Source organism: Apus apus, chromosome Z (genome assembly GCF_020740795.1).
Source record: "Apus apus isolate bApuApu2 chromosome Z, bApuApu2.pri.cur, whole genome shotgun sequence".
Lineage (NCBI taxonomy): Eukaryota > Metazoa > Chordata > Aves > Apodiformes > Apodidae > Apus > Apus apus.
This window is the reverse complement of record NC_067312.1, coordinates 35,963,371-35,979,316: the sequence shown is the minus strand read 5'-3', so window position 1 is coordinate 35,979,316 and position 15,946 is coordinate 35,963,371. Positions and strand designations below refer to the sequence as shown.

The following is a 15,946-nucleotide window of genomic DNA, read 5'->3' as shown; positions in this document are numbered from 1 at the left end:
TGGGGAAACTCAAGTGGAAGAGGAAAATCTATAGATCATGGAAGGAGGGACTGGTCACTTGGGAGGAATATAGGAATGTTGTCAGGGAATGTAGGGAGGCAACTAGGAAAGCTAAGGCCTCCTTGGAACTTAACCTTGCAAGTCGGGTTAAGGATAGTAGAAAGGGCTTTTTCAAATACATAGCCAACAAAGCTAATACCAGAGGCAATATAGGCCCGCTGCTGAATGAGGCGGGTGCCCTGGTGACAGAGGATATGAAGAAGGCAGAGGTGCTGAATGCCTTCTTTGCCTCTGTCTTTACTCCTGCAGGCTTTTCCCATGAGCCCCAGATTCATATAACCCCAGAAGTAGTCAAGATAGGTGAGGACATAGTAGATGAGGATTGGGTTAGGGATCAGTTGCGTAATCTGGACATCCATAAATCGATGGGTCCGGATGAAATGCATCCAAGGGTGCTGAGGGAGCTGGCGGAGGTCATTGCTAGTCCACTCTCCATCATCTTCGGTAAGTCATGGGTAACTGGAGAGGTGCCTGAGGACTGGAGGATAGCAAACGTCACTCCAGTCTACAAGAAGGGCAAGAAGGAGGACCCGGGTAACTATAGACCGGTCAGCCTCACCTCCATCCCTGGAAAGGTAATGGAACAACTTGTCCTTGGCACTATCTGTAGACATATCAAGGAGATGGGGGTCATCAAGAGCAGTCAACATGGTTTTACCAAGGGTAAGTCATGTTTGACTAACCTCATAGCCTTCTATGAGGAAATTACTAGGTGGATAGATGATGGTAGAGCGGTAGATGTGGTCTATCTTGATTTCAGTAAAGCATTTGACACCGTCTCCCACAGCATCCTTGTAGATAAGTTGATCAAGTATGGGTTTGATGATCAGGCAGTGAGGTGGATCAAGAACTGGTTGAAAGGAAGAAGTCAGAGAGTTGTAGTCAATGGGGCAGAATCTAGTTGGAGGCCTGTGACTAGTGGAGTCCCTCAGGGGTCGGTACTGGGACCGGTGTTGTTCAATATCTTCATCAACGACCTGGATGAGGGCACAGAATGTACCCTCAGCAAGTTTGCTGATGACATCAAGCTGGGAGGAGTGGCTGACACACCAGAAGGCTGTGCTGCCATTCAGAGAGACTTAGACAGGCGGGAGACTTGGGCGGGGAAAAACCTGATGAAGTTTAACAAGAGCAAGTGTAGAGTTTTGCATTTGGGGAAGAAAAACGCCATGCACCAGTATAGGTTGGGGGCTGACCTGCTGGAGAGCAGTGTAGGTGAAAGGGACCTGGGGGTCATGGTAGACAGGAGGGTGACCATGAGTCAGCAGTGTGCCCTTGTGGCTAAGAAGGCCAATGGCATCCTGGGGTGTATTAGAAAGGGTGTGGTTAGTAGGTCAAGAGAGGTTCTCCTCCCCCTCTATTCTGCATTGGTGAGGCCGCATCTGGAGTATTGTGTCCAGTTCTGGGCCCCTCAGTTCAAGAAGGACAGGGAACTGCTTGAAAGAGTCCAGCACAGAGCCACAAGGATGATTAAGGGAGTGGAACATCTCCCTTATGAGGAAAGGCTGAGGGAGCTGGGTCTCTTTAGTTTGGAGAAAAGGAGACTGAGGGGGGACCTCATCAATGTTTACAAATATGTAAAGGGTGAGTGTCAAGACGATGGAGTTAAGCTTTTTTCGGTGATGACCAGTGATAGGACAAGGAGTAATGGATACAAGTTGGAGCATAGGAGGTTTAAGATGAATATCAGGAAAAATTTTTTACTGTAAGAGTGACAGAGCACTGGAACAGGCTGCCCAGAGAGGTTGTGGAGTCTCCTTCGCTGGAGACATTCAAAACCCGCCTGGACGCCTTCCTGTGTGATGTACTCTAGGTGACCCTGCTCTGGCAGGGGGGTTGGACTAGATGATCTTTCGAGGTCCCTTCCAACCCCTAGGATTCTATGATTCTATGATTCTATGAACATCCTCTGCCCCAAGCCTTTCAGAATCATCAGTCCTGACTCCTCTTGCCAGTCAAAACTGATATACACTTATTGCTTGGCAACAGGAATTAAGACTTGGAGAAGGCTATTTCCCAGATGTGTTACTCATTACTATAAAGTGGACCTGCAGACCTTTTCACTGGAGACGATACAAGGATCTATAGTAGAAGTCCTGCTAGAAAACAACATTCTAAGGATGCTACAGAAATAAAATCATTCAGTGCATCTGATATGGAGTTAAAAGAGCTGAGCACAGTAGTTGCCTCTTCAAAAGCCTGCAGACCATAACCTAAGGATAATAGGGTGAAAAATCCCTCCTCTAATTTCTGTCACTGTTTTCTAGCCTGCATTATGAGGCAGCCATTGAACTGCTGGCTTGTTCCTTACCTGGCCCCAGGAGGAGGCCACCCACTCAACACAGGGCTGCCTGTTACAGGCCTGTGTGTCCACAGGGTGCTTGGACACCTGGGCACAAGCCTCGTTTGACATTGGGATGGAGTTGCCTTTTGCTGTCAGGCGCTGACATGTCACTCGCCGCATCTGGATGCCTCCACCACAGCTCTGCGTGCAAGGAGACCATGATGTTACCATCCACCTGTGAGAGAAAGGCAAACAGGTCAGGGAGCAGATATGTGTCACCATCTGCAGGATCACTGCTGTCAACAGGTCAATTGGACCAAAGAAAGGCAACAATGGCTTGGTTCATCTAGGGTATGATACTGGAAGGTGCTGAGTGCCTCAACTTCCCTTAGAGTCATAGAATTATAGAAAGGTTAAGGTTGGAAGGGACCTTAAAAATCACCAAGTTCTAACCCCCCTGCCATGAATAGGGACACCTCCCACTAGACCAGGCTGTACAAAGCCTCATCCAACCTGGCCTTAAACACCACCAGGGAGGGGGCTTTCACAACCTCTCTAGGCAACCTATTCCAGTACTTTTTACCGCCCTCATGGTGAAGAATTTCTTCCCAGTGTCTAGCTTATATCTACCTTCTTTCAGTTTTAAATGATTACCCCTTGCCCTATCACTGACTTCTCTGATGAAAAGCCTTTCCCTAGCTTTCCTGTAGGCCCCCTTCAAGTACTGGAAGGCTCTCCCCAGACACTTCTCTTCTCTAGGCTGAACAGCCCCAAATCCCTCAGTCTGTCTTGATAGCAGAGGTGTTTTCAGCCCTTTGATCATCTTCATGGCCCTTCACTGGACCCCTCCAACAGCTCCATGTATTTCCTGTGCTGAGGGCTCCAGAGCACACAGTACTCCATATGGGGTCTCACCAGAGCAGAGTAGAGGGGCAGAATCACCTCCCTGGCCCTGCTGGTCACACTTCTGATGCAGCCCAGGATGTGTTTGGCTCTCTGGGCTCCACCACACACTGGTGACTCATGTTGAGTTTCTCATCTACTACCTCCCCCAAGTCCTTCTCCTTTGGATTGCTCTCTAGCCAGTCTTCCCCCAGTTCCCATAGCAGTCCTGAAATCTGCCCAGAGGATGAAAGCTGAGAAAAAAAGATCATTTTTTCACTGAATTATCTTTCTAAAGCCTCTTCAGGACCAGAATTAATTTCTGTAGACCTTAAATCCATTTTTAAAGACTTAGTAAATATTTCTAGCCCAGGCACAGCTGTTGGACATATCTGGGCTTATATCACTCCGCCATGGAGGACTTAGTCACAGGCTACAGTCACAGGCTAGTCACACTAGCCCATTTACACCCCTTAGCAGTGAAAATTATCTCTGTAAAGATGTTGGAGTAGCTCACAGGCCATTTTGAACTTCCTACCAGCAGAGTAGCCAGAAGTTTTGCTGTATCCTACTGGTGCTGGCCTGTTCTGTTACGGCCCTGACAGCTGGGATAATCCAAAAGAGCCTAAAGATTGCTCAGGGATGGGGATGGTGGATAGTGTTCCCAGGGACAAAAAACACCTTTCTTTTTACCTCTTGAGCTTAGGCCATGCATTCAACAGCTGAAGCTGAGGCTGTTGAACCTCTATGAGCTGGGATTTAAAAATTCACTCTAACTAGTAAAAAGTCTGTCAATGACAGAAAATAATAGTCCAGGTCCAAACTCTTACCAAGAAGGATAATACACTTTGTCTCTTTAAGGATCTTTAAATGATATATTCCTACAGTCAAGTTTGGGAGGGAGGATGGTTGGAGCAGGAAGGATGAGACTTATTACCTGTTTCCTGAAAAGTTTTGTGGTCAAAGTGAGCAGTTTTCTTCATTAAGTTTTAGGATACTCAGCAGGGTTTGTGTGTTACTGGGAGGAAAACAGTGCCTATCATGTCCTTCACCAGCAGTGTTTATGATCACTTTACAAAATAGGTAAGAAACACTCTCTAGTTCCATGGAGATGCATCCATTGCTATTCCTTAGTCTTTTATGGGTGCTTAACTCCTATGGACACAGAAACTAGTATATAAACAAACACTTTCCCAACATGGAGAACAAAATCACTGTTACTCTTTTTCATGCAGTTTGGTGATGTTGAATCTGAAGTTTATGCACCACTTGTAACACTCTGCTCTGCATTTCAATCAACTTTTAGCCTAGTTTACATTTTTCAGGAGCTGAAGAAGGATTGTGGATTGTGTTATAGTTCAGGGAAGGCATAAAAAACCATAAACCATTCCCACAGTATTTACTGCTATCACCAAGGTAAAATGTTGTTAATAACTTTTATATTTCCTCAAATCTCAGTTTCCTTCTTAGGACTCAGCTGGCAACTCAGAAAACCTTTGCCTACAAAGAGGGGTAGGAATATATTTTAAAAGCTAATTAAACATAACCTTGACATTTGCCCTTGAGTCAACAAGAGCGGCAAATTTGGCAAATCTGGCCACTTTCTTCTCATCAGGTTGCTTAGCACCTTTACATGTCTCAGTTTAGACTCTCTTTTTTTAACACAAGTCCCAGATAACTTTTTAATGGGAGAAGCTGTACTATATTTCTCTTGAGATCCTGTTTTTAAGTGCTTGCATACTGAAACACTATGTCCATGGAAGCAAGCGAGAGCAAGGAGTAAAACCCCAGAAAAATATGGAAAAGCACGTTTACTCATCTCGGCTAAGAAACCACTGAATTGCAAAAGTACAACATTTTTAACATGTAAGGAGTATAGTGCTGCACTGACTGTATGGATAGGCAATCAGAATGTATTCTTTGCACCAAAGGGTGTCAAAGAAGGCAGGGATTTCATGTGGGCTGGAAGCAGCAGAGGAAGACCTAAGTGGAGGCAGAAGTTTTTCAAACTGTTCTGGCTCAATTGTGTTCAACAGTGACTGAAAAATAGGGGATTACACAGGCAGAGTTACAATTCCAAGGAAATCACAAGCTAGCCATCTCCAAAACGAGGCAGAACTCAGTCTGACCCCCCTTTGTGCCCACTACATCTGATAGGATCTGCTTATTTTACAAAAGACATTTTTACTCTGCTAAGGGAATTGCTTTTAGCTGCAACACAGAAACTCAGAATAAAACCCCAAAGCAGCCGCTAAACCTACCTTCTTGTCTGTTACGTTGTTTAGGATAAATCAGTTGGAAGTCATGTAGAACAAAAAAGATGTAACCCTATAGTTGTTGGATGATGAAACTCCCACAGGTAGAGCTCAGAACAGGTATCATATTTATATCCAACACAGGGTGAGGCTGGAATCACCCAAGACAACTCAAGCTGTAAATTTTTCTAATAAAGACTAGACAATAGCCTTTCTATTATTTTCTAACCTAATTACTGAAGGAGTAAACTCTTTTTACCAGGTATTGTCCATGTTTTCTACAAATTCCCATCTGCCTAGGTTAAGCACTAATAAATTCCATTTTAGCCATTACTTTTCACCAGACAGGCACCAGAAAGGTTGCAATGATACGATGTTCAGTGCAAGAAACTATTAAAGTACTGCTTAAAACAAAAAATGACATTTTGACATGAGACAGACGAACCGTGAAGGGCAGTCTCTCCTGTTGCATGCGATGGGCTGCAGGGTTGGCTTGGGCTTCTCTTTACAGTGGGATATGTTGACTTCAGCCCCATCCAGTAAGCACCTCAGTTGGGGCAGTTGCACTCCTTTGTGGCCACAAGAAGCTGAACAAGCCATCAGCTTGTCCACTGACCATTGGTATTCTGCCAAAAAGTGTGGAAAAGGCATGTTAACACTCAAAAAATGCCAGCAGGAGACCCTTAGAAAAGAAGGAGTCAGAGATGTTCTTGAGGATGACATATTTGGACTTTGTATCTCATGTGAAGAGCAGCTACCTGTGATTACAAGGCACCAGGTGTTGAACAAAGAAAACAGGATTCCAGCTGATGTAAACCACTGGCTGTCTTTGGTGTAACAAACCAGATTTTTTGGTGCTTAGAAGCGACAGACGTGGAAAGTGAATGTCACAGTAGAGCACTTAAGTGAAGCCAGGTGCCAGTGATTCAGGACATAAAGGGTTATGATTTAGTGAAGATCTTGTTAACTGCAGTTACCAGTAGTATCTTTGATACTATGATCTTACAACAGTGTGTTTCATATTGGGTACATCATGCAGATCGTTCATCCTGAAGATGAATAGGGGAGTTGCAAACACACTTAAAATGTTATGGCAAAATTTAAGGAAAAGTTAAATTATTCTCCACTCCCACCCTGAAAACTGGAGCAGTCAAATCTGCACATTCTCTTCCAGCCAATCCGCTTGGCTCTGTTCTGTGGCTCTATCACAGTCAGCTTATTTCTAGGGTACATATACCAGTTTCAGCATTTCTACAAATGAAGAATTTTCAAGCAAGAAAAGACTGAAAAACAACTTTAGCAGATTAAACGAGAGGCTTCTGGTTTTAATGGTTCAAGTTACATCTTTGTCTTGAACTTCTGAAAAAAAAAAATATTTTCAGACTCAACAAGCATAAACGTAGCTTGCATCAGTAAGGTGTGCTTTATGCTCAGCAGTCCATGAATGTCAGGTGTGATTTTGGTAAAGTAAAACCTAAAACGCTGCAAGGTACCTGGTAGTCCTGCAAATCTATATCCATGGCAGTTAAACTTCAGAACAACTATTTTCTGCTGCACAGGACAGTCCTGGCTTCATAGAGGAGAAATCCAGGGTGAGAAAGGGAGTTCAGGGATGTCTGAAGCAAGAGCTTCAAATGGCAGCAGGATTGAAACTGGAAAGTTACCTTGTTTAGCCAGGAACGTTTTTTGTGTGAGGGAGCCAGCCTCATTCTGAGCAAGGCAGCTGAATTCACCATCAGGAGCATCACTGACATTGAGTATCTGAAGAATCCTGCCTGCTGCCAGGAGGTGATGCCGCAGACTGAGAGGCTCGCCAGAGTAAAGCCAGGTGACGTTCGGGGTTGGATGGCCATCCACAGCACAACCTAAAAAACAGGGACATGAAAGAAACCTATTGAGTATGGAGCTTGCTGCAAAATCACATGCTTTGGAGCAATTAACATTGGTGGGAAAAGTCAATTTCATACCATTTTCTCATGATGAGAAATAGAAATGCTGTAGTAATGAATACCTTGTCAGCAGCTGGAAAAAAATTATCCTAAAGCCAGTTAATCAGTCATACAAAAAACTCAGATCAGTTTGGAAATATTTATGTCAAGCCTTCTAAGGCTCCCATTATTTTGGATCATCCTTATTTTGGTACCGAGGAAAGCTGGACAAGGCTGTTACACGCATAGCATAATCTCAAGGAGCACACTTGAACAAAAATTGCAAAAAGAACTTGGTTTTCAAACTTCCTATTTAGAGCACAGAGGCACTTTCCTATCTTGTTTTTTATACTAAAAATCAGAATTTTTTGTTACAAAAAAGATTACACAAAATTTTTGTTACACAAAAAAACTTGAAAAAACAAAGAGATTAAATTGTGTTTGTTTTTTTGGGTCATAGAAACAGGCAATTCTCCAACCAACCAAAACCATCAACTGAAAAAACCTTTCTTTTCTTTTCTTTGTAAGGGCATGCTTATGCACAGGCAATGAGGCTTAGGTTCACAGTGGGTTCTTCTCTTCTTGAGCTGAGGGAGAGTATCTGCAGGATCCTGTGGTCCTCACACCAGCTGCACCCTTTGCCAGTTTCATGATGAACCACAGATTTCTGAGATTTGCATATCCTGGGACAGCCAGCTAAGTTTTTTTTTACTTATTTTTCTGGGGAAAAAGAAAGAACTAGGCAATTTCCATGGTGCAATCCATCCCATCTGCACCAACTGGAGACTTGGGGAGCCAGAAAAGCCACATTCAATAGATGGTATCTATTACTTGGACTGCTTGTGGCTTAGGCCAGTCTTGCATTTCCATGTGTCTTACTGATCCATTAAAGGTTTGGCTAAGGTTCTGTGAATGCAATCTGCAGTGGCTGTTAGTTTGTTATAGTGCAGTTTGTTATACTCCAGTTACACTACAGGTTTTTACTGTTTTGGTTTTAGTAGTACGTATGTGTAAGGAATGATTATATTGTATACAAAATCTCTTTTGAAAGAAGTGTACTATATAAATAAACATGAACATTCATACTAACACTGTTCAAAAGGAGTGAGATAAAAAAAGTAAGAGTATAAATTTAAAATACTAAAAGATGGCAGACTGTTCTAAGATTAAGGAATAATTCAGTCAGCTCATATTCTTTCATTGGCACCTTTGTGTCATTCAATTATTACTTATTATTCCCTGAGACAAAAAAGGACGTCAGTATGACACCTTTTTAGCTGCATTATACAATGAACAGACACCACAGTGAGGTATTTTTGTTACTGTTCTTCCTTTCATTCTTTTCTGTCCACCTGAGAGGATTGTCAGCTAACATATACCATTTTGATGAGAGAAGTAATACACCTTATAGACGCTGCATTCAATATTTAATTTAAATATACATTTTTTCCTTAAGAATTTATCTATACCTTACTGAGGAACTTATCACTGCAAGAATAAAAATACAATTTTCATTAATCTACAGGAAGATTGAACAGTTTGATTTCCAGCCATTGTCAAGACCAAATCCTTGGAGCTTGAGTAGCACATTACTTTGTTTAGGAATCCTTGTTGACCTTTTGACTTTGCTCACATCCCTTAACTAACACTAGGGACTGGACTACTGTAGTTGTCACTTGTCTGCCTTTTGCCACTAATCATGCCTTCAATTACACTATTTCTATGGCAGTGGACACTGCCTTGCCCATTGCTTTCGTGCTCACTCAAAGCAGAAGAACTAATATAAGATGGAAAAAGCCAGTGGTGATCCACAGCACATAGCAGCCATTTTAATGTTAAGAGGTAGATCCAGGTACTGGAGAGACCTCATGTGCCATTCAGGAAGATAAATACTGGGCCTCTCACTGGTACAGAGCCTTCAGTGTGTCCCTTGCTGCTGGCAAGCCCTTTCTACATCCACAGTGGGAAAGAGTGTGGGCTGGATAGAGCTGACCTTGGGGGCTGGTTCACTCTGAGTGACGTATTTATCACAGAGAGCAAGGGCTCCCCAGTAGGTGAGTGATGCACATAGTAGGCTCTGCATTTGTAATGGCAATGTTTCACTGGCAAGGAACACATTAATGCAGCTAAGTATTAAAATAGAAAGAAAAATGGGAATAAAAATCCAGAATGAGAGAATGGACATTGCTCACTATTGTCTCCTCTTGTCCCTTTTTCTACTTTTATTTAGAAGGGTAAAGAGACTTTGATATTTGTTTTTGGCAAGTTCTAACGCAGTTTTGCTCTTGGTGGTTCTCTCCTCAACACTCACTTCCTGACCACAAATACACAACTTTCCTTGCTATTGAGTTTTTTTTCCTGTTTCTGCAGTCTCTCTATTCACTTTATTTCTTTTGACCTGAGTACTGATGTATTTTTTCCTACTCTTGTGCTGAAAAACAACTCATCCAATTTTTAAGACTCTCATTCTCAAGTGAATGAGTGACATGAAAGATTTCAACCTCACGAGTTTAAGGCTGCCTAATTTAAAACCAATAGAAAACAAAGGAATATACAAGAAATGGGCAAACTTAACAGTAAGTTGCTGTATGACATTCACCTACAGTATATTTTTTTCATAGTTTGCTTGTCTTTTAAGATAATTACTGAGGTTTCCCCAGGTCAGCGTATAGCCATGACAAGAGACAGAGACATGTAGTGAGTTCAGGTTTTGCACAGGAAAAATGAAGAAAGCAGAAAGGTCAGTCTGATGTTTTTTAACATTTAGCAATAAAACTTTAATAACACCTATGAGACTCGTATGTAATGGATATTCCTCATTTGTGTATGCAGAACAAGCACCAATTACATTTCACAAGTGACATTTGCTGTACATTTCCCACACCTATGGATGCATAACCTGAGGGATAATGTTTTACGCATATTAACTGAGAACAATGAAAAAACATGTTCCATTAAACCCCTTCTCATCTCACAGGTATAGTTTTAATACCATTTAATGCCAATTACCAACACCTATATTCTCTGTTTCGTCCCGTCCCCGTGGGCATTAACCGCTTCATTGTTCCAAAGCTCAACACATGTCACAGTAACACCTGAGAAGGAAAAACTGGCTTTGTTTCCAGACAGCACAGCTATTGCTATTGCACCTTTGGAAGGTGAGGAGGGAACATTTTTTGAGACTGTTTCTGAGCAGTGAAAGCTCTGGCATGAGAGGCCCCTTCTCCTTCAGTACTTAAGCAGAGAAAGAAAATCCTGCCTTCAGCTTCCCTTCTAAAGTCTACCATGACTGAACTAATTCAAAGTCAGGATTGTTACAGGTGTGAAAAAGCTGGAGATAAAAAAAAGAAAATCTCATCTCAATTACATCTTTTAATAGGTAAAATGTTGACTTTTCAAGAGTAACAAGTGAGTGTTTGGAAAGGTAAGACCAGTGTTGCACAACACCACTAACAATATCTTGAGAGGAAAGAGCAAAGTGCAGGCCAATTTCAGCTCCCCGTTGTACCTCTGCAATGCTTTCTGTATGACTGCAGTTACAGAAAGACTCTGGACTACTGTGCTAGTGCTAGGAGCATGAAATACAAAGCTTGCATCCCTCTTTCACTTGTGGACTTGAATGACAGAAAAAAAAACAAGTGCAAAGGCAGTTGATTTTAAGATTCCTTTTTTTTAGCAGACTTGTACCTTAAACCAGCAGAATTGTGTGGAAGAAATGGCGAAAACGTCAAACAAATTTTGTGAGTACTAAAACCAGTCTGTAATAGAAGTAAAAAAAAATACAGCATTGCCTTTAAAAAGGTGTATCTATTCTTAAGGTAGAGATTATTTTAATGCATTCATATTCTTCTAGCCAATAATTCTCTAATTTTCTATTGACCTGCTGATTAATCCCAGGCAATATTTTTAATATTTATTGAAGGTGGAATCTGAGTGAAGACTTCAGTTCAAGATGAGGCAGTTTCTTTGGAAATTCTTTACACAAAATATTCCTACAGTGAGCTCAAGAAACTGCTTAGCTTTCCAACTGCAGCCCTGAAGATGCTGTCTTGAGGGAGGTAAAATCACCTTTTCCTTTCTCCCAGCAGCTAACAAAGGTGCATGGAGGTGCATGCTGTCTTACCTGTGGCCAAGCCATGTGCCAGCAGTGGTACTGGAAATGAAACTCTTCCTTTCCTAGTCTCAGACCAAGACTTTCATCTTTGGAAAGTATTTCCCATTTAAGAGATAGGTCTAGGTAGCACAGTCTGGATATAAACACACATTGTGGTATGCAGTTTGGGTCCATAGGTATTAATGTTCATCTACATGCTTCTACCTTAAAGTTCCATTTTACACCCTTGTTATTTATCAGTGATCACTCCCTGCAAAACTGGAAAGTGTATGTACTACATAAGTTCAAAATACTTTCAATCAACAACAACAAAAAGGGCTGAACTTGGGAAAAAAAAGCATCTCAATTGTTTAGGGATGCTTCAGGATGCCCCGAAGTAAAATAATGTAGCACAGAAAGTTCACAGAAAAATTCAGCTAGACTTACAAACCAGAAGACCTATGCATCTGCCAGTGCAAGTCACAGTCATGTAGCTATCCAAACAGAAAATTGGGACATGAAAGATATTTGCTGACTAATATCTGAGATGCCTGGCAAAGGAGGAAAGAAGGAATCTGGCAGCAGGATTATTAATTATTAGTATTAAAACTGAACTGCAGCAGACTAAAAAAAAATTTCTCTGATTCTGTACCTATTTTACCTAAGTGTGATAGAAAAGTGTGGTAGACCACAACATTAGTGGAACATCTCCCTTATGAGGAAAGGCTGAGGGAGCTGGGTCTCTTTAGGTTGGAGGAGACTGAGGGGCGACCTCATCAATGTCTACAAATAATGTTAAGGGCAAGTGTCAGGAGGATGGAGCCAGGCTTTTTTCAGTGATGTCCAGTGATAGGACAAGGGGCAATGGGTGCAAACTGGAACATAGGAGGCTCCATGTAAACATCAGAAAAAACTTCTTTACTGTGAGAGTGACAGAGCACTGGCATAGGCTGCCCAGAAAGGTTGTGGAGTCTCCTTTGCTGGAGACATTAAAAACCTGCCTGGACACGTTCCTGTGTGATGTACCCTAGGTGATCCTGCTCTGGCAGGGGGGTTGGAGTGGATGATCTTTTGAGGTCCCTTCCAACTCATAAGATTCTGTGATTCTGTGATTAAAGCAATAAATGCAATGCAGCTGTAGGATTTGAAACCTGGCAGTATTTCCACTTTAATTGCTACATTCAAGGTGTTGTTTTCAAAATAGAGATGAGATTAAGGGTGAAACAAAGAATGAAGTGCTTGGACAAAATGTAGAAAAGCCACAGATCAATCTGAATAGATCTGAGATTGGTGCTGAACTACTATTTTGTAGTTCATACTGTACTACTGTGTCCATACTATTCTGGTGAGATTAGACTGGCACAGAGAAATACTCCCCAAGCTTCCTGTAACACCTGATTTTTCTACTTAGGTGACAGAAATGACAAATTAATGTTAATCCTAGAACAGATTTAAATTTAATTCTGTCCTGTATCTAATATAAAGAAGAAAATTTAACAGGATGTATTGAAATTTTTAAAATCCTACCAAATCAAATTAAGTTACTATCATGCTTGAAAGGCATATGTAAGTAAAACCCATTTTGTTGAAGTGACAAAGCTAACAGACCAGCCTCCATAGTTTGTCTTAAGAGGAAAGATGTCACATTATAGTACAAAGTGTAAATTTAAAGAGACTTAACTCAGGTTATTATGCAAATTACTTCTCTGTGCTTTAGTACACGGAACTTGTAAAACGTAGTGATACTGAAAATACCCAGAAGAAAGAATTAACGTTAATGTAAATATAACCTTTATTTCTAATAGTTTAAAGGAGGTCAAATGAACAGGAATTTATGCTAGATAAGGAATGTTATGTATTTAGGAATTATTGAAATAGGTAAATTTTATTTATGACAGTAGCATGAAAAAAAAAAGGCGTTTTAAAAAAATTATTTATGGGTCCAAAGGAGCAGTTAAAACACTCTATACTAAACATATAACACATTTTTAAAGTAGTTTTTGGAACACCTACACTGGTTACCCAATGCCACACATATTGGTATTAGGTATCATTCACCATAGTATTGTAAATTTACACTGTATTCAACAAAAATTGAGTTAGGCTCATTCCCTGCCCCATAGAGATAGTAAAAACTGTTCCCACAAATACAGCCACATGGTGGAGCCGTTAAAAAAGTAAGGGAATTCTTTAGCTCTGCTAGTAATACTGTTTTCTAAAAATGCCAACAGGAAACCTACACACCAAGAATCTTGTATTAATAAGGATTGGGCTGAAATCTATCACCAACGACAAATCATGAAACCGAAGCCCATGAGAAAGGATACAGCATGCTGAAATGACCTCCTGAGCTAATTCATATGGATTTACTCAGTGTGTGACGAAGATAGAAAGGAATACCTTTCAGTGCTTCAGTACAAACTTCTCTACAAATGCTACAACCCCAGGTAAACCATGTAAGTATGGGAGAACTGTACATTTATGGGGGGAAAATAACACTCAAAAGAGGTGCATGGAGCAACCACTGAACAACGGTGATCAACAAAAGACAGCAAGAGCTTGAGTGCAATGAGATTACCAGTCCAAGTTGCAAAGGTCCATGCCTCTGTAGAAGCCTTTCTGTATTACTTAAGCTGACATAAACTTCCTACATCCTGAGATACCAGCAGCTCAGGCAACTCTCCATGGCTCAAGGTAAATAACAAATGCAGAGAAGAGGAGGTGGAGGGCAGAAAGGTGCAGGAAGCCAGTGCTGCTTGCTCCAGAGACGCTGTAACTTCTGTCATATTAACAAAGAGCTTTAGCCATTTCGGAGAGATTTTGAGAACAAACAAGGAGGGACAAGGTGCTTCAAAACTTAGAATGGGTAAGTAATTTAGTCAACAGGTCAGAAATCCCACAGTGTTAACTTCCTTAATACTTACTCTAGAGCAAACCTGAAGTTGTGCAAGAGGTTAAAAGATCTTTTATGTAAAAGGAACTGGCAGAATGACAAGTCTCTAGACTTGGGATACCTGTGACAAGTCTGATACCCCTAGTATTTAATCAGATCTTGCCTCAGTGGAGCTCTGCATAATTTATATACATATTAGAACAGAAGCCAGGCCAGGGATCCAGAAAAATCTGAAGAGATGCAAGTTCTAGGGCTGCAGCTCTTACCACAAAACCAAAATTAAACAAACTGTGATCCAGGGCCAGTGATAGTTTATGTGACAGCATGTTGGACCACTGCTATAGATTACTGGTTCTCAGATTAGCCCATTTATGGCAATAAACAGCAGGCAAAAAAAAACAACCCCAAGGCAGCAGATAGCCTTGAGGACCTTGCTCTTTTGACTCTGCTTTCATAGCTTGGCAGTGGCAGGTCTAATTGCCTGTAAAACAAACACTGTATCAGTGGCCAAAACATTCTACCAAGCAGAGGTATCACTGCATACCATGTACCCTGAACTGTACACAATATGCATATGCAAATGAAAAGCCACATATTTCAATGAAATGCAGTGATGTAGTCTGATGTAGAAGGAAGATACTGCAATATTGTATGAACTTAATAAAATATTTGGAATGTACTCAATGTGATAGAATCTGAAAGGGGAATTGATTGCAATGATAATGGCATACTCTTGATATTAATCTTAATTCTCATCTCTGTAGAAATGTCACTTACATGAGAATTCTTGTAAACAAGAATGTGTAACAAGTCATTATTTTATCTGACTCCTACTGCACAATTTTTGCAGCTGTCTTTTTTCCTAGGAGAGTACAGACACCGATCTGATAATAATTACTCTTGAGTTTTATCTTTTCTCACTTTGTGGAGTTTGTAAATTATTTTGTATTTCTGCTTCCAGTTTTAATGCTACAGTAATTACCAAAACTTAGATTTAGAGCAATCTCATCATAAAGAAAGGAAGGGCAAAAGCGGGTAAAGAAAGGAAGGGCAAAAGGGGGTAAAGAAGACTCATGCTTCAAGAAGATAGGCTCTTCCTATTGAATGTACCAAGCATTGCAAGAGATTCGTATTAGTGAGATCTGTTATTATTCATCTCGATCAATGCCTGGTTTTCACATAGATTTTGAAGAAGTATTAGTCCTATGTTTACAGATGTTATATGGCTCAAAAGCAAGATACATAGCAGATAATTGCAGCAGTGTCTTCTCTGGCTCTGCTCAAATATTTGGTCCTGATCACAGCATAAGTATATCTATATGGTCTGTTGCTTCTCCTAAAGTAGTCGGTGTCACAAGATTTCACTCACTGCAATACACCTCAGAACACATGAAAACTTCCACATCTAGATAATGCTAAAATTAGCAGGTAGGCAAATACTAGCCACAGATTTGAAGTAGTCCCCTCTAAAAACAAACAAAAAAGCAGACTGAATTCCCTCTGGAGCTTCAGACCTTGACTCTAATGCAGTTTACCTTTTCAGACGTAATT

General features: G+C 41.1%; 1 protein-coding gene across 1 annotated transcript in view; it reads right to left on the bottom strand.

Moving 5' to 3' along the window:
• Window positions 1-15,946, bottom strand: part of ADAMTSL1 (ADAMTS like 1) — a 327,073-nt gene that overhangs the window by 11,936 nt on the left and 299,191 nt on the right. Inside the window, exons 25-27 of the mRNA XM_051643555.1 lie at window positions 7,146-7,346; window positions 5,927-6,107; window positions 2,372-2,579 (exon numbers count right to left, since the gene is read on the bottom strand). Of these exons, the coding sequence (XP_051499515.1) occupies window positions 2,372-2,579; window positions 5,927-6,107; window positions 7,146-7,346 (590 nt within the window). The remainder of the gene's footprint in view (window positions 1-2,371; window positions 2,580-5,926; window positions 6,108-7,145; window positions 7,347-15,946) is intronic.